General features: G+C 41.7%; 3 protein-coding genes across 6 annotated transcripts in view; 1 reads left to right on the top strand and 2 right to left on the bottom strand.

Moving 5' to 3' along the window:
• Positions 1–26,743, bottom strand: part of LOC144989099 (uncharacterized) — a 114,822-nt gene that overhangs the window by 6,205 nt on the left and 81,874 nt on the right. For 2 of the 3 annotated variants that reach the window (XM_078941076.1, XM_078941081.1), the window contains exons 1-4: positions 24,782–24,943; positions 24,435–24,683; positions 23,632–24,111; positions 20,539–20,694 (exon numbers count right to left, since the gene is read on the bottom strand). In XM_078941076.1, the coding sequence (XP_078797202.1) occupies positions 20,539–20,694; positions 23,632–24,111; positions 24,435–24,606 (808 nt within the window). In that variant the 5' untranslated portion in view covers positions 24,607–24,683; positions 24,782–24,943. Of the gene's footprint in view, positions 1–20,538; positions 20,695–23,631; positions 24,112–24,434; positions 24,684–24,781; positions 24,944–26,743 lie in introns of those variants that run through there. The other variant, XM_078941085.1, reaches the window with a different exon arrangement.
• LOC144989167 (uncharacterized) overlaps positions 1–26,743 on the top strand; it is a 136,156-nt gene that overhangs the window by 46,559 nt on the left and 62,854 nt on the right. The gene's annotated exons all lie outside the window — the stretch shown is intronic.
• LOC144989393 (uncharacterized) lies at positions 10,725–20,525 on the bottom strand. Of its 2 annotated transcripts, XM_078941782.1 has the most exons (6): positions 19,765–20,525; positions 18,692–18,774; positions 13,863–13,939; positions 11,826–11,853; positions 11,590–11,709; positions 10,725–11,161 (listed from the first exon to the last, which is right to left on the bottom strand). In XM_078941782.1, the coding sequence occupies exons 3-6, from the start codon at positions 13,937–13,939 to the stop codon at positions 11,042–11,044; spliced, it is 345 nt and encodes a 114-aa protein (XP_078797908.1). In that variant the 5' UTR covers positions 18,692–18,774; positions 19,765–20,525; the 3' UTR covers positions 10,725–11,041. The 2 variants fall into 2 exon arrangements, with proteins under 2 accessions (XP_078797908.1, XP_078797904.1); XM_078941778.1 differs by having other exon boundaries at positions 18,692–20,525.

Here is a 26,743-nt window from a genome sequence, read left to right as displayed (position 1 = left end):
GATTTGGACCCAAAAACATGATCAGGAATGAAAATGACATAGATTAGAAATGACTTGAAATGAAGTTCAAACAGACGAGGAATTGAAATGTCATTGATCATCAGGAATTATTCAGGACTACAGATTTACAATCCAATAGATTCAGTTTATTAAGGACACCTATTATAAAGCACTACCCTTTTTATGGAGGACTGTGTCACTGATTCTGGGAGGAGTTTAACATCAAACAGGATGGGGGGGTCAATCAGGACACAGGGAGGAGGAGACAGAGATGTGATCCCCTTGGCAGATGTTCCACATTTATTCTGTTACTGATTCATATTCCAAGTCAGTCTGTAAACAACTGAAGATCCTCTCATCACTACACAAACAGCACAAACTGACCTGCTGTCAATCAAATAAAGTCCATAAACAATAAAACTGAGTTTGTCATCATGAACATAAACTCCTATAATATGATCAATAGAATTCAATCAGCTTTAGTGCAGGAATATCTAGTGTCCTGGATTTTAGAAGTAATTCTAACATCATGATCACTACTTTTATTTAAACAGTGAATATGACGTCATTGATTTCACAAAGTGATAATCTAATTGATATGAGTGTTTAGTGATGATCATTTATGAATCACTGAGTTCAGATGATAAATACCTGGATGATTTATGTAAAAATACATTTAAATACTTATTTTTTAAAACAAAAATGTGAATAATTCCCCAACCTAAACTATAAAACCCTCCAATTCAGTGTAAATGTTTCAAATAAAAATGTCAGCAGTTCTCCTAAAACATAAATGTCTCCTTTTAGTCTCTATCTAAACTAAAGAAAACTCTGGTTTCCATCCAAATAACAAATCAATACCTCCATCAAAGTTTCCCACATATTACCACCTTTAGTTTCTAACAAAGTAAAGCACAGAAGTCCAAACCGTAGAACATGAAACCGTTTCAGAGCTTTTCTCACACAGTCCAGTTTAGTCCCTGTACCGGCACCTTAAAGCCAAGAAAAAGCCTTGCAGGCCTGTTGTTGCTCTTGGAAAACATGGAGTTTGTTGCAATCATCCAGTCAGATCCAGAGAGAACAGAAAGACCACGACTCTGCTAAGTTCCATGTGACCAGCGTGATGCACGTTACACCACAGCCTCCACTCCGACTCCTATCCAGAAAACTGCTATTCACCCACAGTTCCTCCACTCACCAATCCCAGCTCGTGTTCTGATCCAAATGTCTCTACAAACACTCTGGAGGGAAAAGTCTCCATGTGCTCTGTCTCCAACTTCCTGTCTGTCTCTCCTTTCTTCCTCACCTGTTCCCGCCCTCTATGGATCAGGAACCAATCACAATTGACTAGATAGAGGGATTTACAAATGAACCAATGAACAGAATCAGAGAAAAGAATTACTAATATATGGAGTCCCAAACTGTTCATTAATAATTCAATAAATAAATATGACCTTGAACAATCACACAATCAACCAATAAATCTCTCATAAATATATCAAAAGATCATGAAATTGTGAAAAACCTGCACATTGATTTTAAATTAGCCATTATATTATTCAATATATATTTAATTTTGATTTAAAAACCTGTTCATTATTTTAAAACAGCCTTTTTAAATATTCATTTTAATCATGTTGAATATTATTATTATTCTATTGTTTTTTCCCCTCACACACCATCACTCTGGCGGCCAGAGAGACCCGTTGCAGAAAGCAGAACCAGCCTGCTAGGGACTCCTGAACCTGATGAGAGGTTTGATCTTGATGGAGACAAGTTCTCTGGTTTTATTTGTCCCTAACGTATTAACGCAGGACAGCAAGCATTAACCTGACGCTACAGCGACTGTCATCCAGGGAGCTGAAGCTGGGATGATGTCATGAACTCAAACATGGAAACATTGTTACCATGTAGAACTACTCTAATTAAAGAAACCTGCTCTCTCAACTTTCTCCGTGTCTACCATGTAAATGACATGATCACAGACACCGTTCTATGTGGCTATTAGGCTAAAAACTTTAGCTGGTAGCTCCTCCCACACGCGGCCTGGTGCGTTCATGGAGCTCCAGTTCATAGAAGATTAGCAGAACTCCAACAGCCACCCATCCTAACTTACACCATGAGAACAAAACCTGAACTGACTTTAAAACCAGCAAATTATGCATACCTGCTCAAAGCCATTTCTACCCGCTAATTTAGAACAATATTGCCCAATTTCTGGCAACACTGTGGATGTGTTGAGGTGTATACTCCCCCTAGTGTTGAGAGGTGGCATTGCACCATCACGTTCACTGATGGATGTAGTCAGGATGCTGCTGCTCATGTCTGAGTAAAGGAGGAGCCAATCACAAAAGAGTCTCTGCCTTTTTTGATTGACAGACAGACTGATTCTGCTGAAAAGCTCTTCATGAAATAAATAAATCAGTCATTGTGAAAAACAGCAACATGAAATAAAAACAAAGATACTTTGGAAAGTATTGATTTAGAAATCTGAGATTCTGAAAAAAAATAGAATTATGATAATATTCAACATGATTAAAATGAATATATTAAAATGCTGTTTTAAAAAAATGAACAGGTTTTTAAAGCAAAATGAAATATATTGAATAATATAATGGCTAATTTAAAATCTGTGTGCAGATTTTCACCATTTCATGATCTTTTTACATATTTATGAGAGATTTATTGGTTGATTGTGTGATTGCATGAGGTCATATTTATTTATTTAATCATTAACAAAATAGGACTACATAGTTTCCATTGTTCTAACAGTTTTTTTGTTAGTGCAGGATTTAATACTATTTACATACAGAATCATTTCTTTCTGAAAAACGTCAAAAACTGTTTTTTTGTTCGCATTTTTACAGTTATAAATGAAATATTTAGCCATAATTATTATTGATTTAACAACATAAATGTTCTCTGCATTAACCCTTGATCTATCCTAGGCACTGTAACATTGGGAGTGGGGTCATCTAGACCAGGGGTGTCAAACATATGGCCCCCTGGTCTGATGGTTCAATCCGGCCCAGTCATGAAGAGTAAAAATTACAAGAATGTTTAAAAAACCAAGCACGTTTCTAGTCCATTCCTGTGGCGAGTTATGATTTTTTAAAGAAATGACTGAAATGCGCAATTCCGCCACTAGGGGGAGCAAAGGATAAGCAAAACAGGTGAAAATGCAAATCTTTGCAAGTGCCAAAAGTGAAACCTAACAGGTATTTGTCTGAATAAGATGTAGTTTGGTTCCCCGCAAGCCCCACTGCTGTTACATTGTTATAAAGATGATCAGTAGTGACACCCTAATGACCAAGATGTTGTCAAAAAGAAAAAAAGGGTTGAAGTGAAGTGCTGAGGTTTCCAGTTTTATTTGTTTAAAGGGGTTGAATGCAAAACCTGCGTGCTTGTTCTGTCATCAACAGGTGGCAGTGCTCAAAGAATAGAACATTTAGCTCCACTGTGAGACAATGAGGAAGGTTTCACCATTTTTCAGTGTGTGAATGTGTGTGTGAATGTGTGTGTGAATCTGTGTGTGTGTGTGTGAATGTGTGTGTGCATGGGTGAATGGGACTGTGACTGTAAAGCGCTTTGGGGCTTCAAAAGAAGGTAGAAAGCGCTATGTAAGTATACGCCATTTACCATTTACCATCACCATTTGCAGTTAAGAATAGAGAGGATTTACCAACTAAAAGCTGGCCTGAAAAAACAACCGTCTGCATTTACTGCAGCGTGACGTCAGTGATGGAGCAGTGACAGACACCTGATTGCAGACAAGTTGAAGCAAACATCCAAACCATTTTCAGATGCTGAACTTATTGAAAAATACTGAAGGCTGCAGAAGTCTTGTTCCCAAAAAGAAGTCTGTCAAGGATTATGATTACAGATCCAACATTTCTGAGGAGACTTGGGCGCCAAATGAAGGAATCCAGTCATTTATTGTATTTTTGGTCACTATTAATGAAAGCACAGATACAGATACAGAAATACAGAAATAATTATTTCTTCTACGTAAATGTGGTTTCTTTTTGTACGTTTAACAAACAAACCTTAAACAAAATAAAAATAAAACTCAACTTTTTTGAGCATGACTCTGAAAAAAAAAAAAAATAAATAAAAAAAATAATGTGCTGTTCAGTTTCCAGTAAGAGATATTTTATTCTCACCAGGAAATAATCCTGTGTTGATAGTTAAAGCTTTGTGTTCAGTTAGTGTGTTGTTCAAATGTCTGCACAAACATTCTCTTTGTCTACATCCTTTGAAAGAAGACTAAAGTCTGAACTGGATTGTCTTGATCTGCTTTCATTCCTCCATGTAAACTCCCTTTATCAGGAAATGTAGTCCTCCAGATTTCAGATCAATCCAACTTTTCTACCAACACCTTCAGCTTTGATGTAGACTTTGGAGGCTGACCTGGAGGCCGTCTATCAGCGTTTTGGTCCATTACCACATTCAAGTCACCTCCAATCAGCACATGTGTGCGTGGAAATGTGGCTAACCAGAACATTATTTCATCTTCTAGGGCAGGGGTCCCCAAACTGAGGCTCAGGGGCCCGCCCACCCATTTGACCCGGCCCCCTGAAAGATACCAGACAGACACCCCTTTTTTTGCATGATCACAGAGCCTGGCCACGTGATTGAGACTCATGGAAGCCTGGAAAACATGGGTGAAGTGGACCTGCCCAACGGAAAGAACAGGAAAACCTAAAGAGACTGCTCCATGAGTCATTTAAGAGATTCTGCTTTAACAACTGAAGTTGAGATTGTGATGGACAACAAAAGCTTTATTTCTGTCAACAACCCACAGAGAGTTATTTGGTGATTTTCTCAAATCTAAAATTCTGTTACTAGAGATTTCCTGACATTTTATGTAAAGAACCCAGACAGAGTTTCATTGTTTTGATTGATTTCATACAGAATGTCATTATATATTTGCTGATGGTTTCTTTCTTTAGAACAGCCATCTTGGTGCTAACAGCTGTAACATGGTTAGCCACAGCTTCCACCTTGTTGTTCAGACCAGCTATTTTGTCCTCTATAGTATCAACCACATATGAATTAGTTCTGTTATACGTCAAGCTGGGTGTAAATGTCATCTTTGGACGATGATGTGGCCTGCTTTGGAGCCTTTGTCTTTGTTACATGTGGCTTACTTGGAGTTAGCAGCAGAAACTCTTCCTCTGTGACGTGGGTCACCATTCCTTCAGTGTTCTTTGAATAGTCGTGGTCACTGCTAGCAGGCGCCCAAGCTTCAGCATAGTTGGAGCTCCACAGCCCAATATTCAGGCTTTTTCACCATGGCCATTGGAAAAATGTGAAAATAATCCAGATTCAACTTTGGAAAGCAAGGTAGGTCGCCATCTTGGAACACCCTCTGTCTCAAACTTCCTGTCTGTCTCTCCTTTCTTCCTCACCTGTTCCCGCCCTCTATGGATCAGGAACCAATCACAATTGACTAGATAGAGGGATTTACAAATGAACCAATGAACAGAATCAGAGAAAAGAATGAACTAAGAGAAAAGAATGAGCCCCCCCATGAGAGAGCTGCATCTTTCCTGTCAATGACATCATGACAAGAATCCAAACCATTATCATGTTTTAGGCTGTTTTTGTTCTGATTTCATATAGAAAAGAATCACCTGGAGGCAGAATCAGGAAGAAAGTGTTTTTCTGTCGGCCCCCCCTCCTCTAGTAAATCTGCCTTTGTTTTCTCAGCAGGTCTTCAGTTTAGTCTTAGTTTAGTTCAGTTTACGGTCAGATGACATTAAAGACGTCTTCGTTTATCAATGACTTTACTGTTATTTCATTTTCTTTCTACATTTCAGAAAAAAACTGCTGGTTCAGACTTCAGATGACTGACAGCCGTCTCCTCATGGGGGGGGGGGCATGGGGGCTTTTTAGCTGTGCTTTGACTCATTTGTGAAGATTGTTGAATTGTTGTCATGTTGTTGTTGTCATGTTGTCCTTGTCAGTGTCTCCATGGTCATTCTGGTTTATTTTTTGCTCATATCGTCCAGCCCCATCTGGTCTGTGAGATTGTTTTAGATTATTATTACCATTTCTTTATTTATTATTTTTTAAATATTTTTCAGATTGTTATTAATGGAGAGGCAAAATGAGTGCTGATAACACTAGAAACTACAGATCCCATGATGCAGTGCTTCAGCTGCCTTGCTGAACTGTTCAATTCAATTCAATGTTATTTGTATAGATCAAAATCACAACAACAGTCGTCTCGATGGGCTTTGAAGTGAAACATGAACTCAAAAGGATCATGAATACAAAGAGTCAATAGAAAAATACTAAAATGAACTAACAAACTGACTAAGCTAAACTGGCATCCCTGCCCTTAGACCCCCCTTCACAGTAACCTTTGAGCTGTGCAGCTTCCCTGGAACTCAGAGGAAAATGTGACGGAGGCGATGATCATCTTTAGCCGCTCTGGCAGAGCCATTCAGAATACTAAACTGGAGGGAAAACGGTAAATTCCCATTTCTATATGTTCTTAGCGTGATGACGTCATCTGCATCTCTGCTGTACGACTAGCGCCCCTTAGTGGTGGAAATCAGAACCACATTTCTCTCTGACAGATCAAAGAACTGGAGAACATTTGACATTTGTGGGGGCGGCCGTGGTGTAGCGGTAAGGCGGTCGACTCATGATCGTAAGATTGCAGGTTCGATTCCCGCCTTGCACGCCCATGTGTCGAAGTGTTCTTGGGCAAGACACTGAACCCCACCTTGCCTCTGGTGGGAGGTTGGCGCCAGTGTTCGGCAGCGGAGCCGCCACCAGTGTGTGAATGTGTGTGTGCGTGGGTGAATGGGACTGTGACTGTAAAGCGCCTTGGGCCTTCGTAAGAAGGTAGAAAGCGCTATATAAGTATACGCCATTTACCATTTACACAGTAATCCAACATGAACTCTGACCTCGTCAATCCAAATTAGCTGATGATGCTGCTAGTTATGGTGAAGCTAGCCCTCACCATGCTGAAGACTACAGTGGATTCTGAACACAGACAGCTGCTTCCATATGGAGGCCTGTATGGATCTGATTTCTATCAATATACAACTATTTCCTTTTATTTCTACAAGGCAGAGCCCACCATCAGCTTGGAGGACTGGCCCCTTCAGTGGGGGTCAAACATCAAGTACCTGGAGACAGCAGCACCATCAGTGCCTTGAGAGATGATTGTCCCTCTCTGGACATGTGGTTCAGAAACGGAGAGCTTCTCTCTCCTCTGAACAGATCAGGAGGCTTGTGTGTTTGAGGAAGTGGCTCAGTGCAAAGAGCCAGAAATCTGGGGGCAGCCGTCCATTTGTTCCTGCAGTTCAGCAGAAAAGCAGAAAGCTAGAGCAGAACATGAAAGTCTTCTTTCACTTCCATTCTGGATGCTCTACACAGACAATTGTTCTTTATGTGGATTTGGACTTCATCTTTGGAGAATCCTGAAACTCTTCTGTAGATCTCCTTGGATTTCCTTCACTGCTGGATTTAACACAGTTGTGTCTTTAGTTGGATGGAAACGTCTAACATTCAGTCAGTGAACTTTCAATGGCAATTCTTTTTGGTTCATGTCCATCAGTTGTTTGCAGCTTTTCATTGTGTTTATGAAGTGTTGAACTCTGTTCTAAATGTCCTTTGGTTGTCTTTGGCTCTGAGTTGAACTTTTTAGCTTTCAGCATTTTTTATGGAGTTAATTCAGTCTCAATAATCAGAAATGCACACAACCTGTTTTACAAATGCACACGCTCCGATTCACAAATGTCATTTTATGCAAACGTGAAAAATAAATTCGGAAATACACACCCTGTGTTTCACAAACACACACATTGTGTTTCACAAATGCACACTAAATGTTTTACAAATGCACAATAAGTGTTTCTCACAAATGTGCACACTGTTTTTCACAAAAACATTTTAGAAATTCACAATAAATATATCAGAAATGCACAGTAAGTGCTTCACAAACGTGATTTTTAGTTACACATGTGATGTGAACTCACAGATCATTCGAATTGCAGACTGTGCATTCAAAATCCCGTTCTCGTTTGTGAATCTCCCCGTGTGTGTGAGAGATTTTTCTACGGTGAATATTGAGACTCATCTGACGGAGCGGGTCAACTAATCTCACCATTGGCTAGTGAATCTGTCAATCAAACCCATCGGCAAAGCAGGCGGGTTCGCTTTTAGCCAATCGTATGGCCCCTTACACTTTCTCTACGCTTTCTGCGGGTGGCAAAAGCCCCGCCCATATTTGATTCTGTACCAGTCGGTAGTTAGCGTGTTAGCCTTAGCATGGCTTGTCGGTTTGTTGCCTTCGGTTGTCAAAAATTACTGGCTTGCGCAACTTTTCAGTGGACCTGGAAGCAAGGCAACAGTGGTCGAATGCAGTTGACATAGAATCCATCGAACTCTGTACTGGTCATGAGATTTAAAATGAATGTTTCACTCGGGATCGTTTGTACGTTATTCTCTTAGCTTTCATGCTAGCGTCATTTCAACACTCAGACACGGTTCCCTTCGGTCTTGATCATCTGAAGGTGGAGGAGAAAAATCTTCAACTTCCACAGTAGGTTTTGTGGAGAAACTGGCATCACTTTGCTCCGTACCACGCAGTGGGACTACATTACCTCAAGTTCATCTCACTGTCAATCACAGACGCCCAATACACCTCCCCTGCTCAGCCCGAAGTCACTTTGCTGGACCTTAATTTTATTTTTTTAATAACTCAAATGTCATTGATTTTATATTGTAACCCAGTAGCGGTTCTAGGCACGGGCCGTCCGGGCGGTGGCCTGGGGCGGAAAACTGAAGGGGGGCGGCACCAGCGGCTCAGCCCTTGTAAAATATTATATGCACCACTATTGGTTTACTTTTGTCACAGTTTGTGAGTTTGTAACAGCCTGAACCTGGCCGCGCCGCCGCCCTCGCCCCGCAGCTGCGCTCTCCTGTCTTTGAGAAGTAGACACAAATGTGTGTGAAGAAGGAGAAGGGAGGGGGCGCGGGGTGAGCACGGAGCGCCGCCGCGTTTGCGCATGCGCAAAACCTGGCTGGCTCATCTTTCAGGGGAGGCGACGGTCGCGGGCTTGATGAAAAAAATAAAAGTAAAAACTGCGACTGCGCCGTCATGTAGCGAATCAGCGCCCCTGGCTGTAGCTGCAAGCGCTCCTGCTGGGAATGTGTGAAGAAGGGGGGGGGGGGGGGGGGGCTGCGGGGAATCAGTTCAATTGTGGGACGCTTCCAAATTAAGTGGCTAGGTGGGGACAAGGGCGGGGGTTTGAATCTACTTTATAAAATCCTTTTAATAAGTCAGTCATAAGGTGACATTCTATAACCTACATTTTAATAAAGGTATAGAAAATATATTCTGCTTTTTGGGTTAATTTTGTGTGAAATGCCCAAATAAAAAAAATGGCAACACAAAACAATGCTGTCACTAAGGTGACAGTTGGTTCAGTCGACGGACTTGATGCCTTCTTCGTGACGTGAGGACATTTATGCCAAACAAACGCCAATAAACATCTAAAATATGGAGAAGAAAAGGTCAAAGCCATCTGGTGCCCAATTTAGAAAGAAAAGAAAAGAAGAAGAGGAGAAAAGAGATAAAGAAAAGGGTAAGTCCTCACAGCTTGATGCATGTTTTCTCTAAATTCTAATGCTACCTGCCCTACAACAACGTTGCCGATGAAAACTTTATTTTGGTCGATGACCAACACTGAAGTAGGCCCAAATGTTGCAAATAGCGTCATTTTTAATTTTTTTTAGATTTTATTCTTAAAAATTTGCTCTGCCTTAACTTGTAACAGTTATGATTCATGTGTCTGTCTGCTCTGCTGTAACACAAAGGTTGTGTTGTGTTTTGCTGTTGTATACTAGTTCATAATGTTAAAAAAGCTGTGATGGTTACACAGCATGCTGGTGCTGCCATAAGATGCTAATGGGGCAAATAATTTGAGATTGGTCATTAATTTAATAATCATTTGTGGCAGCCTAAACGTTTTCACAATGTTTTTTTGACATTTAACTGGGGATTTAGGGGTTAATTTTGAGCCTGCATATGAAGTTTATTTTTTATTTGTTTTACAAATGTGGGATTATATTTTTAGCCAATAGAATTTCCATAAATCTGTAGGTAGTTTTAAAAATGAATATTTACCATTTACTGCAACTCTATGGGGACAAAACATAATGTAACAGGTCATAACTAAAAATGTGCCAATCAAAGGATTGAAGACGGAAAACATGAGCTAATTTTTCTTCTCTGAAGTAGAGATCGATATAGAACATGACAATTTAAATTTCCAATTCATAAATGTTTTTAAAATATTTATTTTATATTATTTATTTAACATTGAGTTTGATTCAATATTTTCTTAGCTAACTGTATTTTTGCCATGCTTATGGTCTTTTATTTTTTGTGTTCTGATAGCTTTTATAATGCTGTTCAGAATTCTGACATCTTTTGTATCCACTTCTTAATTTCAATGACAATAAAACATTTCAGTTGACGAAGACAAAGTTCTGTTGTGACTATGGGGGGGGGGGGGGGGGGGGGGGGCTGGGGAGGGTCTCGCCCGGGGAGTAATTCAGGGTAGAACCGCCACTGTTGTAACCATATACATATACACCTCTTGGCCAGGTCACTCTTGCAAAAAAGATCCTCATCTCTCTGGGTTTTATAGCTGGTTAAATACTAAACAACAAAAGATGGTCATAGAACAACAAAGTGCAAACATTCACCCTTTATTGCAGAGTAAAATTCAGAGAAAACATGGACAGATTAAAACATCAAAATTTAAGCAGATGCGGGATCTCTACTGATTTGAATTTTATTTAAACTGGAACTAATTTTCATAACTTCCTTACATACAATGAAGTCCCTTGAACAATACAGCAGTATTGATTTGAACTCTGTCTTCCTCCCCTCAGTCTCTCTTCTTCTGTATGTAATTATGTCGCCTAAATTAAGTTCTAAACAAACGGGACAGTAAAGATATATGTCCACTCCCAAACGGTCTGAATTAAACAATGGATTGATGTCGTTTTACAGTTCCAACATTTGTGGACCCAAAAGAGGACTGTCCCATACCGGGACATTGATCCCAAGATGAGGTTCAGCCATGGATCCACTCTCCTCCCATTCAATCTCTGGAACCAGCATACCCTGACAAAAAAAAAAAAAAGATACCGTTTATGAACAGCACTGTTTTTTTTGTGTTTTAGATTTTGTAGGAACAGTGACCCACTAATAATAACTTATATTGTTTCTGGCAGGCAGACCTCATTTCTCCATAACTGTTTATAATTTGCAAATAAGTGAACCTTAACAAAGTAGTGACATTAGTACATCTGATGGCTCATAATGCCATGCATTGTGATGCATTTTGAACTTGCAGATGTGCTATTCTTCCTACAAACAAACAATTTAGGGAAATTGTTTGCACCACACAACAATAATCCTTTTCATTCATTTTCGATGAAAATTCCTTGTAGTCATTATGATTTCATGATACTCTTCTTGATAATTTCCACTTTAGTCAAACTGCACACAAATCAGTTGTCCAGTACAGTGAGATTAAATAAAGCATTTACCCGGGGATCAGAAACAGGGTTCTGGGTCAAGCCCAACTGCCACAGCTGATTTGGTGTCATGCTTTGCTCCGTCCTGATTGGATGGCTGTCCCACGCGTCACTAAAGACATCCAAACTGGCCTGAATGCGTGGTAGAAAAATGTAATGGCAGCAGAATACGTGATGTGACTGATATTGAGCAAGTCTTGGTCCTCAGGAGAGTGCAGGATGTTGTAATATAAACCAGTAACACTCACGAAGACATCACACCAGAGGAGCTCAATCCTGTATTTGGAAAAAAGCAAAAAGAAATATTATATTGTCAGATTTATTTTTAATACATCATTCACTTATGTATCAGGGCTCCAGACTAACTTTTTTCACTAGGAGCACTGTGGCCCCCAACTGAAAATTTCAGGGGCACAACCAGAAAATTTAGGGGCGCATATCGTAAATCAACATTCTAACCAAATCTACTAATTTCCACTGTATTACTAATAAATACTTTAATAATAGATGCAGAAATTACAATGTGCTGTTTCTAATTCAGTGTCATATTTTATTCTGCACTTTTGAAGATGCAACATGAAGGTAAACTGACAAAAGCATCGCTGTCATGACAGTACAACTAAGTAAAAATAGTAAAAAAAATACCATACATTTAGAATAAAAAAAAGTTTTTAGTAACAAGTGATTACCGTAGTAACCTTTCGTCATTTCACAGTTTCAAACAATACTTAAATGTATGTAAACATTAGGGGATGGAAATTCATCTTGGTGACACCAAATATGTGCAGCCAAGATGCACAATAAGCGTGTTTGAGATCACCCAGATGGACGCAACACTGCACAGATCACCTGGTGTGAGACGTATATTTTTGTTTTTGCTCCAACATCACCTGTCAATCAAAACAAAAATATCACGAGAAAGGGGAGAGAGCAAGACACCAATCAGAGCGAACGCAGCTGGAAATTTAGTATTGAACTGACTAAAAGCTGCCCTACAGACTACAAAACAATGCATTATGGGACATGCGTCCTGATGGGTTTTTTGTAGTTCACTGATCAATTAAAATAATTTAAAATACCAACTGATTAAAAAAGGCTACATCCATTACAAAACATTAAAATAATTATAAAAGATGGAATATCACAGATCATACTTAGGGGGAGAGGCATATTAAAACGAAATTGAATGTTAAGGACAACTCCTAATTCCTGGTCTCTTTCAGTCTCGCTGCAGCTTCGATTTCATGCGAGTTTGAGACCCCTGCTGTACACTCTGGCACTGGTACACTAGCTGCAGGTCGGAAGAACGAATCAATAGTTCACTTCCTCATAGCTCAGACGCACATATCAGGTTGTGATATTTGTCTCCGTTTCCTTCCCACGGATGTTTACGCGTGCTCGATTATCTCTAGGCCCCGCCCCTCCACACATTTTAGCCACTTGCAGTGACTTTCCCTATTCTTCTCACACGCATTGGCCGCCTCAGGCATCACTCAATGAAACGCGAGTGTGCGCTCGCGTGTGCTCCAGTCTCATGAGTATTCGCGCGAGTGTGTGTGTCTGCCTGCGTGCGTGTGCGCTCGCGTCTCATTGATGATTTCATCTCTCATTTCATCGATCATTGACGTGCTCCTTTCATGTTTAATGTATAAAAAATACGGAGGGTGGAGGAGGCAAATTTACTGGTAGCACATGTGCGACTGGATGTAAAATTCAGTTGCACACTCTCAAATTTTGGTCGCAAAATGCGACCAAATGGACGCAGTCTGGAGCCCTGTGTATATATTAAAGCTTCTAAAACTAGGTTCAACTCACCGTTGATTGTGTGTACACTTTTCCCACAATGAAGCCGTTTGTGTCAGTTGTACGTACTGTGAGCATTAACTCGGCTATGCCCACATTTTCTCCTCCGTGATCTCCTCTCACCCTGACAATAACATGAAAATCATGTCTCAAACACATAATTACAAATGCATCGCCAATACGGTACACATCAGTTTAAAATGTAATGTTCTTATGTATGATGCCAATAAGTAGAATTTCTAGGTTAAATAAATTGCAGGAGTGGGTTACATGTATCACTGGGGAAAAAAATGAGGTGAGAGAGACTGTTAAGGGGGGGGGGGGGGGGGGTAAAATGTTATTCATGAGGGGAAAGAGTTTTAGAGTTGCCTTTGTTTTCAGAGAGGAGTCTAAAAAAAGTAATTTTATTTTTGTACAAATAACCAAGTACTTATACTGCCTGATATGTGAATAAAATATTTCTTTATGAATAACATGAATACCTCAGAGGAAAGCCATAAACGTTCACAGCGTCACTGAAGAAGGCCAAGTGGGTGTCTGCACAGTTGTTGTCTGCCATCTTCAGGTACAGGATACATGGAATACAAGTACAAATACTTTCAACTGAGAGATATTTACAGGGGCAAAAATGCTAAATTACCAATTGACAGGTAAAACAGTAATACAACAGGATGATAAAATATGAAATAGAATAGAATAGAAGGGTATTTAATAATCCCTGAGGAAATTTTTTAAAAATGGCCATCTTAAAAAATCTAGCCACAGGGGTGGAATCTAGCCACAGGGGTTGCAAGCCAGTTGCCTCTGTGCCAGTCCCAAGCCCGGAAAAATAGAGAGGGTTGCGTCAGGAAGGGCATCCGGCGTAAAAATTGCCAAAATAACCATGCGAATCATCCACAACACTTTAGACATACCGGATCGGTCGAGGCCCGGGTTAACAACGACCGCCACCGATGCTGTTAACCTACAGGGTGTCGGTGGAAATTTGACTACTGTTGGTCGAAGAAAGAGGGGAGGCAGAAGGGTCCGTGGCCAGAGAGAGAAGGGAAAAGGCAGGAACATAGGTTTGAGAATAGGGACTCTTAACGTTGGCACAATGACAGGGAAAGGCAGAGAGCTGGCAGACATGATGGAGAGAAGGAAGGTAGATGTACTGTGTGTGCAGGAGACAAGGTGGAAGGGCAGCAAGGCACGTAGTATTGGAGGAGGATACAAACTGTTCTATCATGGTGTTGATAGGAAGAGAAACGGGGTAGGAGTGATTCTGAAGGGGGAGTTTGTAAACAGTGTTCTAGAGGTGAAAAGAGTCTCAGACAAGATGATGAGCCTAAAGTTAGAAATTGAAGGGGTGATGGTGAATGTAGTCAGTGGGTATGCGCCACAGGTTGGCTGTGAGTTAGAAGTGAAGGAGAGATTCTGGAGTGAGTTGGATGAGGTCATCGAGAGTATCCCCAGAGGAGAGAGAGTTGTTATTGGAGCAGACTTTAATGGGCATGTTGGTGAGGGCAACAGAGGTGATGAGGAGGTGATGGGCAGGTTTGGTGTGAAGGAAAGGAATCTGGAGGGACAGATGGTGGTGGACTTTGCGAAGAGGATGGAAATGGCTGTAGTCAACACTTACTTCCAGAAGAGAGAGGAACATAGAGTGACATACAGAAGTGGAGGTAGGAGTACTCAGGTGGACTACATCCTATGTAGACGAGGTCATTTGAGAGAGGTTAATGACTGCAAAGTGGTGGTAGGAGAGAGTGTAGCCAGACAGCACCGCATGGTGGTGTGTAAGATGACTCTGGAGGTCAGGAAGAAGAAGAGAGGGAAAACAGTGATGAAAGTCAGGTAAGGAAAAAATCCCTGAACTTTTCTTTGAGCGATATGGCGGGCACAGAGCGAAATTTTGGAGAAATACGTGGTCTTAGATGCATTCTGGTGCATTCTGGCAGCTAGTTATTCACTTCTTTATCAAGAAACTAAGACTAATTGGAGCATCATGATTTGTCATTCAAACCCCTAGTTTGACTCTCCATTAAGGACTTATTGGTCCCAAAAAAGAATTTGGAAAATTGCCCAAAATAACACAATCCTACAATCTACGCTTTTCCTCAAAGCTGCAAAACATACAATTGCTAAAATATAGTAACATCAAAGCCTCAAATGGCAAAAAGAACACCAGTAACTATGATATTCTATGAAAATACCTCAGTTATTTATACATTATTTCTGCTTTAGAAATGACTGATGTACAACATCCACTTGCACTGTTTTCTCAAACTATAATTACATCAAAATATGGGATCTGCTTTAAACTATAATTCTATAACATAATACATCAATTCTTTAACACCAATACTAAGTAATCTGGGAAATATCAAAACAAACATACAAACTAAACTAAACATTGTAAACATTATTTTTTAAGGGAGTGCGGGTCCAAACCATCAAATACTTGTAATTAATGTCAACTATACTGAACTAAATCATGGTAATTAGGAAATACAAATAAATTAGATAAAGAAATGTATTCAAAATAAAAACTGAAACTCAAAACTAAAATTGAAATTATTTCAAAATGTGGTTTTGAGATTATTTTACACAAAAAAGTATTTGACCTACACTACCTTAAAAATCTTTTTTTTCCAGCCAAGACCACTTCAATTTGTTTTTTATCGTCTTCTCACAACTGAGGTCGTGACCACGCTCAATAATGACGATGCCTGCCATTATTTTAACACAAATTTGATCGCAAACTCTTCAGATGTGTTTGTGAAAGCGTGGGTCCGCCAGTTTTGGTCTCTAGGGAAGCAAGTCACGCTGACCACGTGGTGCAGACAGAGCCAATCAGACCCGTCGACGCATCCGAAAGCAACTAAAACGTCCCGTCATTGGTCAATTAGGCCGGGAAGACGAGAGATGGCCACGACCATAGAGGAAGCGATCTGCGGAGAAATATAGAAACTAAAGCTAAAATTAGCTGATTTCAGACCATTTTTTAATCCGGAAAGCGATTTGTCCGTAGAGATCAGGTCTTTATTTCCCGGAAAGTACGTTCGGTTTGCTCAAAAACCCGGATTTCCGGGAATTCCCGGAAGACTTTCATCACTGGAAAACAGAAAAGAAGACCAAGTGGTGGAAGCTACAGAATGAAGAAACTTGTGAGGAATTTAGGCAGAAGTTGAGACAGGTCCTGGGTGGTCAGGATGAGCTTCCAGAGGACTGGGAAACTACAGCAGAGATTATCAGGGAAACAGGTAGGAAGGTGCTAGGTGTGTCATCTGGAAAGAGGAAAGACGGTAAAGAAACTTGGTGGTGGAATGAGGAAGTACAGGAATGCGTCCAGAGGAAGAGGTTGGCTAAAAGGAAGTGGGATGTAGAAAGGACTGAGGAAGGTAGACAGGAGTACAAGGAAGTGCAGCGTAGAGTGAAAAGAGAGGTGGCAAAGGCCAAACAGTAGGCTTACGATGAGCTATATGACAGGCTAGACACAAAGGAAGGAGAGAAGGACTTGTACAGGCTAGCCAGACAGAGAGACAGAGATGAGAAGGACGTGCAACAGATAAGGGTGATTAAGGACAGAGATGGAAAGGTGCTAACAACCCAGGAGAGTGTACAGAAAAGATGGAAGGAGTATTTTGAGGAGCTGATGAACGAGGAAAATGACAGGGAAAGAAGGGAGGAAGATGTGGTTGTTGTGGAGCAGGAAGTAGCAGAGATTGGAAAGGATGAGGTTAGGAAGGCTCTGAAAAGGATGAAGAGCGGAAAGGCCGTTGGTCCTGATGACGTACCTGTGGAGGTATGGAAGTGCTTAGGAGAGACAGCAGTGGAATTTCTAACGAGTTTGTTCAATAGGATTCTAGAGAGTGAGAAGATGCCTGAGGAATGGAGGAGAAGCTTTCTGGTCCCAATCTTTAAGAACAAGGGTGACACGCAGAACTGCAGCAACTATAGAGGAATAAAGTTGATGAGCCACACAATGAAGCTGTGGGAAAGAGTAGTGGAAGCCAGGCTTAGGAAGAAGGTGGAGATCTGTGAGCAGCAGTATGGTTTCATGCCCCGTAAGAGCACCACTGATGCCATTTTTGCTTTGAGAATGTTGATGGAAAAGTACAGAGAAGGTCAGAAGGAGCTGCATTGTGTGTTCGTAGATTTAGAGAAGGCGTATGACAGGGTGCCGAGGGAGGAGCTGTGGTACTGTATGAGGTCGTCTGGAGTGGCAGAGAAGTATGTCAGAGTAGTTCAGGACATGTATGAGAGAAGTATGACGGTGGTGAGATGTGCTGTAGGTCAGACAGAGGAGTTCAAGGTGGAGGTGGGACTACACCAAGGATCAGCTTTGAGTCCTTTTGTGTTTGCTATGCTGATGGACAGGCTGACAGACGATATAAGACTGGAATCTCCCTGGACAATGATGTTTGCGGATGACATTGTAATTTGCAGTGAGAGTAGAGAGCAGGTGGAGGAACAGCTAGAGAGGTGGAGGTTTGCTCTGGAAAGAAGAGGCATGAAGGTCAGTCGTAGTAAGACAGAATACATGTGTCTGAACGAGAGGGATCAAGGTAGAAGCGTTAGGTTACAGGGGGCTGAGGTGAAGAAGGTGCAGGAGTTTAAGTACTTGGGGTCAACAGTTCAGTGTGATGGGGATTGTGGAAAAGAGGTGAAGAGGCGAGTGCAGGCAGGTTGGAGCGGTTGGAGGAAAGTGTCAGGAGTGTTGTGTGACAGAAGAGTGTCAGCAAGACTCAAAGGAAAGGTGTACAAGACAGTGGTGAGACCAGCTCTGCTCTATGGGTTAGAGACGGTAGCAATGAGACAGAAACAAGAGGCTGAGATGGAGGTAGCGGAGATGAAGATGTTGAGGTTCTCCTTAGGAGTGACCAGGTTAGACAGGATAAGGAACGAGTACATCAGAGGGACGGCTCATGTTGCCTGTGTTAGGGACAAAGTCAGAGAAGCCAGACTGAGATGGTTTGGACATGTTCAGAGGAGGGATAGTGGATATATTGGTAGAAGGATGTTGGAGATGGAGCTGCCTGGCAGGAGGGCAAGAGGACGGCCAAAGAGGAGATACATGGATGTCTTAACAGAGGACATGAAGTTGGCTAATGTTAGGGTAGAAGATGTCCATGACAGAGTGAGGTGGAAAAGGATGATTCGCTGTGGCGACCCCTGATGGGAAAAGCCGAAAGAGAAAGAAGAGGCCATCTTAAAAAAAACACATAAACACACATGCATTACAAATAGAAATATCACAAAATAAAAAGATTGATTAAAAAAAAGGTAAATAATTGGAAAATCAGTGGGTAAAATTAAAAGAAATTACTTGTAAGATGCCCTGCCAGAGAGTTGTATTGCCTGATGGCACGAGGAACAAAAGATTGGCACTCTGTCACGCTTCAGTAATTCCTAGAGAATAAATAAAAACACAACAAACATGGATTAGATAATTTAGCTGTCTGATCTTAAATTACATAATTTTCAAATATATGAAAGGGGAATTTTTTTAAAACACTCTTGCTATGATTACTTAATTAGTAAAGAACACCTTTAAAAAAAATCAGAGACAAGACACTGATCACAGGAAGCCTGTGTGTAATACTTACAGTAACTTCTACTCTAATCACTGTTGACAGCTGATTTCTCCCATCCACCCTTTCTGTGACTACTTATCGACTACAAAACAGCCTAAAAACATAATGTTTGGGATTCTTGTCATTACGTCATTGAAGTAAAGATACGGGGATTTTAGTGGCTGTCACTCTGACACAATCTCACAGGGCTGGTCATCACAATGAATACGGGTTCTAACGTTAGAAACTTAATGAGGCTTCTTTCATTCAACAGTGGATTCACGTCTGTTATATTTAAAAAATGCCGTTTTCATGAATGTCATATGAATTAACTTTTTTGCACAGTCCACCCCATCTTAAAGTCTGGATTGAGAAAATGCTCTGTCTAACTTTAACCCGGATCGCGTTTACATAAAGGCAGCACACGGAACAACTAGCTAGTTAGCATAGCATAGCATCAGTGTTTAAACAAATCGCCGTCTCCAAATCAATACTTTTTATTAAACTTTCTTTGCTGCTGTAAATCCGGCATGCTTTTCCCCTTAGTTCTATCTGAATCATGTTAAGAACCTACAGATCATTGGCTATAGACGCTAGCTTGAACCGACACCGGCTTGAACTTCACTCAAAGGCAGACACAACTTGCACAGGCTAAGCAAAACAAAGCTAAGCTAATTTGTGGTGGGGGTACTCTGCAAACGACTCTGCTGCAGTGTTCATAAAGCATTCACACATGTCACTTGGCTAAGGAGACCGCTTCAACTTAGTATTCAATAACATTACAGGACGTACAACGAGGGAATGATCAAATAAATGCATTACTTACGGGCTGAGACTGATCCCGTTCAGAAGACCTCTCCGCCACGTTTGCCGCCCGCGTCCTTTCAACTGCTGTGCTGAACAGCTCCCTCCCTCGTCACTTTGAAAGTGAGGAGTGTAAGGGGCCATTCGATTGGTTAAAAGCGAACCCGCCTGCTTTGCCGATGAGTTTGATTGACAGATTCACTAGCCAATGGTGACATTAGTTGACCCGCTCCGTCAGATGAGTCTCAATATTCACCGTAGAAAATTCTCTCACACACACGGGGAGATTCACAAACGAGAACGGGATTTTGAATGCACAGTCTGCAGTTCGAATGATCTGTGAGTTCACATCACATGTGTACCTAAAAATCATGTTTGTGAAGCACTTACTGTGCATTTCTGATACATTTATTGTGAATTTCTAAAATGTTTTTTGTGAAACACAGTGTGCACATTTGTGAGAAACACTTATTGTGCATTTGTAAAACATTTAGTGTGCATTTGTGAAACACAATCTGTGTGTTTGTGAAACACAGGGTGTGTATTTCCGAATTTATTTTTCACGTTTGCATAAAATGACATTTGTGAATCGGAGCATGTGCATTTGTAAAACCGGTTGTGTGCATTTCTGATTATTGAGACTGAATTAACTCCATAGCCTGCGGGCTGCGGTGAACCAGGCAGAGTTGCGTGTGACCCATACGCGGACTCAGCTGACTGCCGTCTGTCCGTCCGCGCAATGGCGTGGACCTGAAGCTCAAAGGGCTTCTCTGTTTCTTTGATGAAGCTAACATACCTATGCGATGGAGCAGAAGCTGTGGTTTCCAGATGACATCCAGCAGTCTGCGCTGACGACAGAGCTCCTCCTCGTACTGGACGATGGTTCCTTCACTGAGTCTGCATACTTCTTCAGCAGCAGCAGCAGCAGCAGCTAGCCTGCTAGTCGGATTAGCTGAAGCAGAAGGAGCAGAGATGTTCAGAAACAGAGTGGGAGCCGGAGCCATGCTTCAATGAGGTGGTAAGATTACAAAAGGGGGTGTCACCAGGAAAACCATAGAGATATCCAGTTGAACCAGCAACAGGGCGAGAGATCATAATTGATATTACAGACATGGTGACCTCCATCAGAGGTTAGTTTTGTGTTGGTGTGCTTGGATGCATTTACTGGGTGGGCAGAGGCTTGGCCCACCAAGAAGAGAGACAGCAAATCAGTAATAGAATGTCTAAAATCAGTAATAAAATGTCTATTAACCATTACATTCAACGCCATGATTTTCCCATAAAAGACAGGTCCGACAGTGGAATCCACTTCAGAAACCAGGACCTGCAGAAGGTTGGAGCCCTGTTAGGCCTGAAACATTCACTTGAAACGGTAAAACACCCACAGTCACAAGGAAAGGTGGAGAGAATAAATCAAACATTCAGACGAAATTGGGCAAGATCTGTGCACAGACCAAATCAAATGGGATTGGCGTTCTAACATATACTCTGATGTCAATCAGATGCTCAGAGAGTGAGTTTGACCCACATGAGTAGCAGATAGTTTTGGACTTTTGGTCTCCGTTTTCTTTCTGTACTGGAGTTTTTATGGAGCCACGACACCTGCAATGCAGACTAGACAAAAACACACCATTCTAATGACGTATCTAGTATGTTTATATCTTCCCTTACTGAATAATAAAAAAGCCTTTTTGCCTTGAGGACAGAGAGAGAGGACAGCCACAGAGCCTAACAGGTCGTGTTTCTCCACCTCTCCCCTTTTGGAAAAGGTTGGAAAATTCATGCAGACTCTTGTGTGTCTTTTCATTTCCCAACTGCTCATTTCATTTTTGGACGTCCTGAACCATCTGAATCTCCAAAGGCCTGACGGGAGGCCAACAACAACCAGAAAAACAGAAATAAAAAGTATTTTGTTAAACAGTGAGGTGGAACTTTGTGGCTCTTGTTGGGTTTTGGTCTGGAAGAAACTGGATCAAATGGTTCTTTTAGTGTTAAAGGTTCCAGACTCTTGATCTCCACTGAAGCTATGAGTATGAAATGTCATTCCACAGACAAACCATCAACAAAATGATCCTGATGCTGCTGAGGTTCTTCTGGAAGTGAAGCAAATCTCAGCAGAACTGAAATCACTGACATTAAACAGCCTGAACATTCATGGAGCTGAACTGGACACAGAAAAACCTCCCTGTTGTGTTTCCACCCACCAATGAGGAGCAGTTTGATGAAGATGAAGCTGCACTGGAGGAAGAATCAGTCCAGAAAAGATGGAGAACAATTCTGACACTAAGCAGTTTTTCACTGATGTGTTCAGGTTTGAATCTTTTCTGTCTGCAGATCCATGAGCAGGACCCTGTCTTTGGGTTTTAGCTTGAAATGTAGTTTTGGAAATAGAATCTGTCTGAATGTCTGGAATTGGAGACATGGGCCGCATTTACACTGCAGGTCTTGATGCTCATATCCGATTTTCTGACAATATCCGATTTCTTTGACGACCCGCTTATATCATCTTTTAAAAGTGACCCGTATCTGATTTTTGCATTTACACTATACAATGCTGAAACTATCAAACGTAGACATTCTGAGGACTACGTAGCAGTATTTCCGCCCTCCGCGGACCTTTGTGATTGCGGTTGTCATGGAGGCAAGGCGGCGACGGAAGGAGGCGTTGGCTTGGGCGCTCCAGAGGGGATGCACGGGGGAGTAAAAAAAGGGGGGGGGGGGCGCTGCTCGGCCGTTTTATGTGCTCTCTCTGAGTTTTGAATGAGGAAGTGTTTGCAGACGTTGTGCTGTCCGAACAGTTTGATCCAAGTGTTGAACCTTTCCTGCGCGATGACTTCTCTTTTCCGACCGTGGTCAGAAACGCACGGGAGATTTCCTCGGGGTTCACTTTTCCGTTCTGAACCCTCAGCCTGCAGAGTGGGTTAAGTCAGAAAGACTGCAAAACTTTTGGGCGAGATACCTTATTTTTAATTTACGGTTCTTCGAGAGTCCCCCGCTCTGCGCTCACACCCCCCTCTCTCCTTACACAATCACGCAAGCACGCGTGCGCGCGCTCACATACACACATGGTCCCCATCATACACGCCCCCCAAAGAAATAAACAGCTTCTAGCCTGTTCCAGAGCAACGGTGTCCCGCTTGATTAGTTACCGTTTGCGTCCCGACCGGGACCGGACCGGACATAACAGCGGTTTCCAACTACGGTCTGAAGCCTGAGGCTGAAAGGCAACACGCTGACAGCAAAATCAGCACAAAAGCACCTTAATAAGTCATGTGATCTCAGTTGGTGGTGTCCTGAATTGACGTCACTGACGTATGACACGCATTTACTGGGGAATATCCGATTTGTCTGCTTACATGGCACACGCAAATACACGTATGTGATTTGTTTCCGATTTATTTCCACATATGAGAGAGGCCTGTATCCGATCTGAGAAAAACAGAATCCATGCGCTTTTGTCCTGCTTACACGTTCACCGATCATATCCGATCTTTGCCACGTGAGAGGAAAAAATCGGAATTGGGTCACACAGATGGATTTTGGGTTTGACAGAGAAATCTGCTGAAAAGAACTGAACTACAAACTTAGAACCACAGACGACAAAACAGATTGGACTTTTTTATCTGCTAACAATTTTCTCTTTGATCTGTTAAGGTTTCCTGTTTGTCGTTAGCTGGAGGGACTAACTAAGATCATCTGATTTGAAGAATGTTGTGGGCTGCACTGACCAACAATGTCTACTGTCTTTTCAACTGGAAGGGACAAAAGAGACTCTTCCAGGACACGCTGTTGATGGACTGCATGTTTGGAGAGCTTGAAGCTCAAGATAGAACCGTTGTTGAAGTGAACATACCGATAGTGTGGAGATGAAGATCAGAGTCACACTGACCTGCTGACATGTGAGAGCTGGCCACACTTTGGACATGACTTCTGTCCCTCCTCTTCCTCTGATCTCTGTTCTGTGGGTCTGTCTCTTCATCTGTATTTGATGTTGATTCTGTCTCTTCATCTGTAGTCGATGTTGATTCTTCATGTTGGTTTCCTTCTTCATCCTGACTATCAGTTACATTAAAGCTCTGCTGATTGTTTAGATCTGCTTCACTGTTCTCATCTTCCTCATAAGTAGGAATCTCCATCAAGGTATCAGTCTCCTGCTTCAGATCAAGCTGATCTTCATCCTGACTAATGCAGAGTTCCCCTGGTTCCTCTTTCATCTGTGGAGGTTCTGGTTCCTCTTTAAAGTGTGGAGGTTCTGGTTCCTCCTGTTCCTCTTGAATCTGTGGAGGTTCTGGTTCCTCCTGTTCCACTCTGAAGTTCCTCTGCTGGTTGCAGATATCTTCCTCTTCAGTCATCCAATGCTGGGGGAGGCCTGCAGGGACACAAACCCAACAAGGAGCCTTTTATACGTTTCCAGGACTTTTGTTGTTTTTTTAAGCATCAATAAACTCTGTGATCATTGGAGAAAATGTCTGAGGAGTCTGGAGGACCACAAGAGCCTCATTGAAACAAATATAAATGCAGAGGTGGTTAGTAACGCGTTACATTTACTTAACTTTTTAGTGACTTGTACTTGTGAGAGTAAGACAAGACAATTTTATTTGTATAGCAGAATTAGTACACAAGTGAAACAGAAAAAAAAAAAAAAGCATGAAGCTCAAAGGCTTCTCTGTTTCTCTGATGAAGGTGACATACCTATGTGGTGGAGCTGCAGCTGTGGTTTCCAGATAACATCCAGCAGTCTGCGCTGACGACAGAGCTCCTCCTCGTACTGGACGATGGTTCCTTCACAGAGTCTGCAGATTTCTTCAGCAGCAGCAGCTAGTCGCTCGCTGATCAACTCTCTCAGAGACTGAAGGGAAGACATGGTTCCTGCTCCGATCTTCAGCTCCAACTCCCACAAACACCGCCGTCCTCTTCACTGCAGCTCCGATCGATCATCTGCTAGTCTCACAATCACAGCAATCCACGTTGTCTTTCTGTTCAACACTTCTTCACTCATTTACGACACTTTGGAAAATGCTGAGAGTTCCCACACGAACCACGTATCGTCCTTTCTGTCCAAAAACCTCACAAACGTCCCAACAAAACACCACCGACCTCTCAACACAAGCTAACGCTGCTAGCCTGCTAACAAGCTAACGCTGCTAGCGCCTCGTGCTGTTCTTCTTCTTTGTTTGGCTAACAGCGTCATGTTGCTTTAGCGCCACCAGCTGGTCTGGAGTGTTGCCTGTCGCTCATATTATCATGTCAATGGCGGGGGACAAAACAACGATTTTTTTAACTTTACTGTACTGGCAAATAAAGGTATACACGATTTTTTTTAAATCAACGATAGTTCGGTGTGACTTGTTTATTTCGACAAAAATGTATTTTTCGACCAAAATGGAGAAGGGAGAACAGGACACGAACTTCCGGTTCCGGCTAATGATTCATTAGCCGGAATTTTGTCGTCTGCAGCAGGTTTTCTTGTGTATATTTAACCGAACGAAGAAGAGTTACATATTTTCTGGACAATTCCAGTTCTCATAAACTGAAATATGAAATGATATGAAAATGATGACATAAACCAGTGGTAGGAAACGTGACGTCATGTCCTTTCACGTTTTTGGAAAAAAATATTGAAACGACCCAGCCGGAACATCACAAGTGGGGAAGCAAAAGGCAAACTGCTAATAAAGCTGCTTCATTGGAGAGCTGCCCGTGGTCCACACACTGCACGACCTGGACAGTCTCAAGGAGAAATAATAGGAAGACAAACAAGTTTACTTTTCAGCATCAAAGCCTCTCTACTTTAATACACAAACAGCATGGACGTCACTTTAACTCACAACCCTCTCTCTCAAGGTTTACACCCAGGATTCCTCACTTCCCGTCAATCTTAGGGGCTGAAGGTGGGGCTAACCCCCAGGTAGTTACAATATTATCCACTTTTAGTCACAATTACAGTCAGCAGTCGGCCACGGGTGCTGTCAATGTTTTCATTTTATTTATTTATATGAAAAAGTTAAATTGAATGAAAAGCAGAAAATAAAAATAGAGGAACCGTTCATAAAATTATTAAATATTTCTGTTTCGATGTAAAACAGATGATATTATTTTTTTAAATTCCAAATGATGCAAATCCGATGACACAACCGGTCTTGGCACTCAGCATGAAGGGGCTGGATGGGTTTCGTAAACCACCAAATGGGCGTGGCTGTGTCTGCAGCTCACCACTCCCCAGGGGAGGGGTCAAAGGCAGAGATTTCACATAGCTAGTAGGTGCATAACAGCCAACGGCACCTTGGAACAGGAAAACCTGTTTCCCCCAAACCTCCTGACTTACAGGAAACCAGCAGACAAGGGTAGTTCTGCAGTGTCTGTAGAATTTCTGCCTCTACATGGATTATCACGGCTCAGAAGAACAGACATGATTAAACGTTGAATAAACGGAAAGTTTCTCTGACTCTGAAGTCCTAATAAAATACTGTAAGTTATGGTTATAATATCAGACAAGAGCTCTGGGTCCTCATTTATAAAACTTTGCGTAGAATTTGCGTCAGAAGTGGCGTACGGATGAAACATAAGACGTGCGTACGCACAGAAATATTTGGATTTATAAAACCGTGCGCACGCACATCCTACGCATCGTTCCCTTAATAAATCACAACCAATTCTAAATGCAGCGCAGCTTTTGCGGCTTCATGACACGCCCATATTTGCCCATAAATAGTCTGTGAAACGCCCACAAATGAACATTCATTGATTGCGAAACCATGGCAAACACAGAGAGGAAATCAAAAAAACGTAACTTCACTCAATGTGAAGTAGAAGTTATCGTTGGCAAGGTGGAAAAGAAAAGAAGAATGTTGTTTGGAGGGCACAGTGTGGGCATCACTAATGCCAAAATGGCACGTGAGTGGCAAACGGGGGCAGACGCCGTAATGCTGTAGCCTCACAACCTCGGACCGTGGGCCGAAATAAAAAAGAAATGGTCGGACATCAAAGTCGAGGCATAAAAA

Source organism: Oryzias latipes, chromosome 2 (assembly GCF_053564925.1).
Source record: "Oryzias latipes strain Hd-rR chromosome 2, Olatipes_Hd-rR_3.1".
NCBI classification, from domain to species: Eukaryota; Metazoa; Chordata; class Actinopteri; order Beloniformes; family Adrianichthyidae; genus Oryzias; species Oryzias latipes.
The sequence above is the reverse complement of the archived record's forward strand: the minus strand, read 5'-3'. Positions and strand labels throughout refer to the sequence as shown.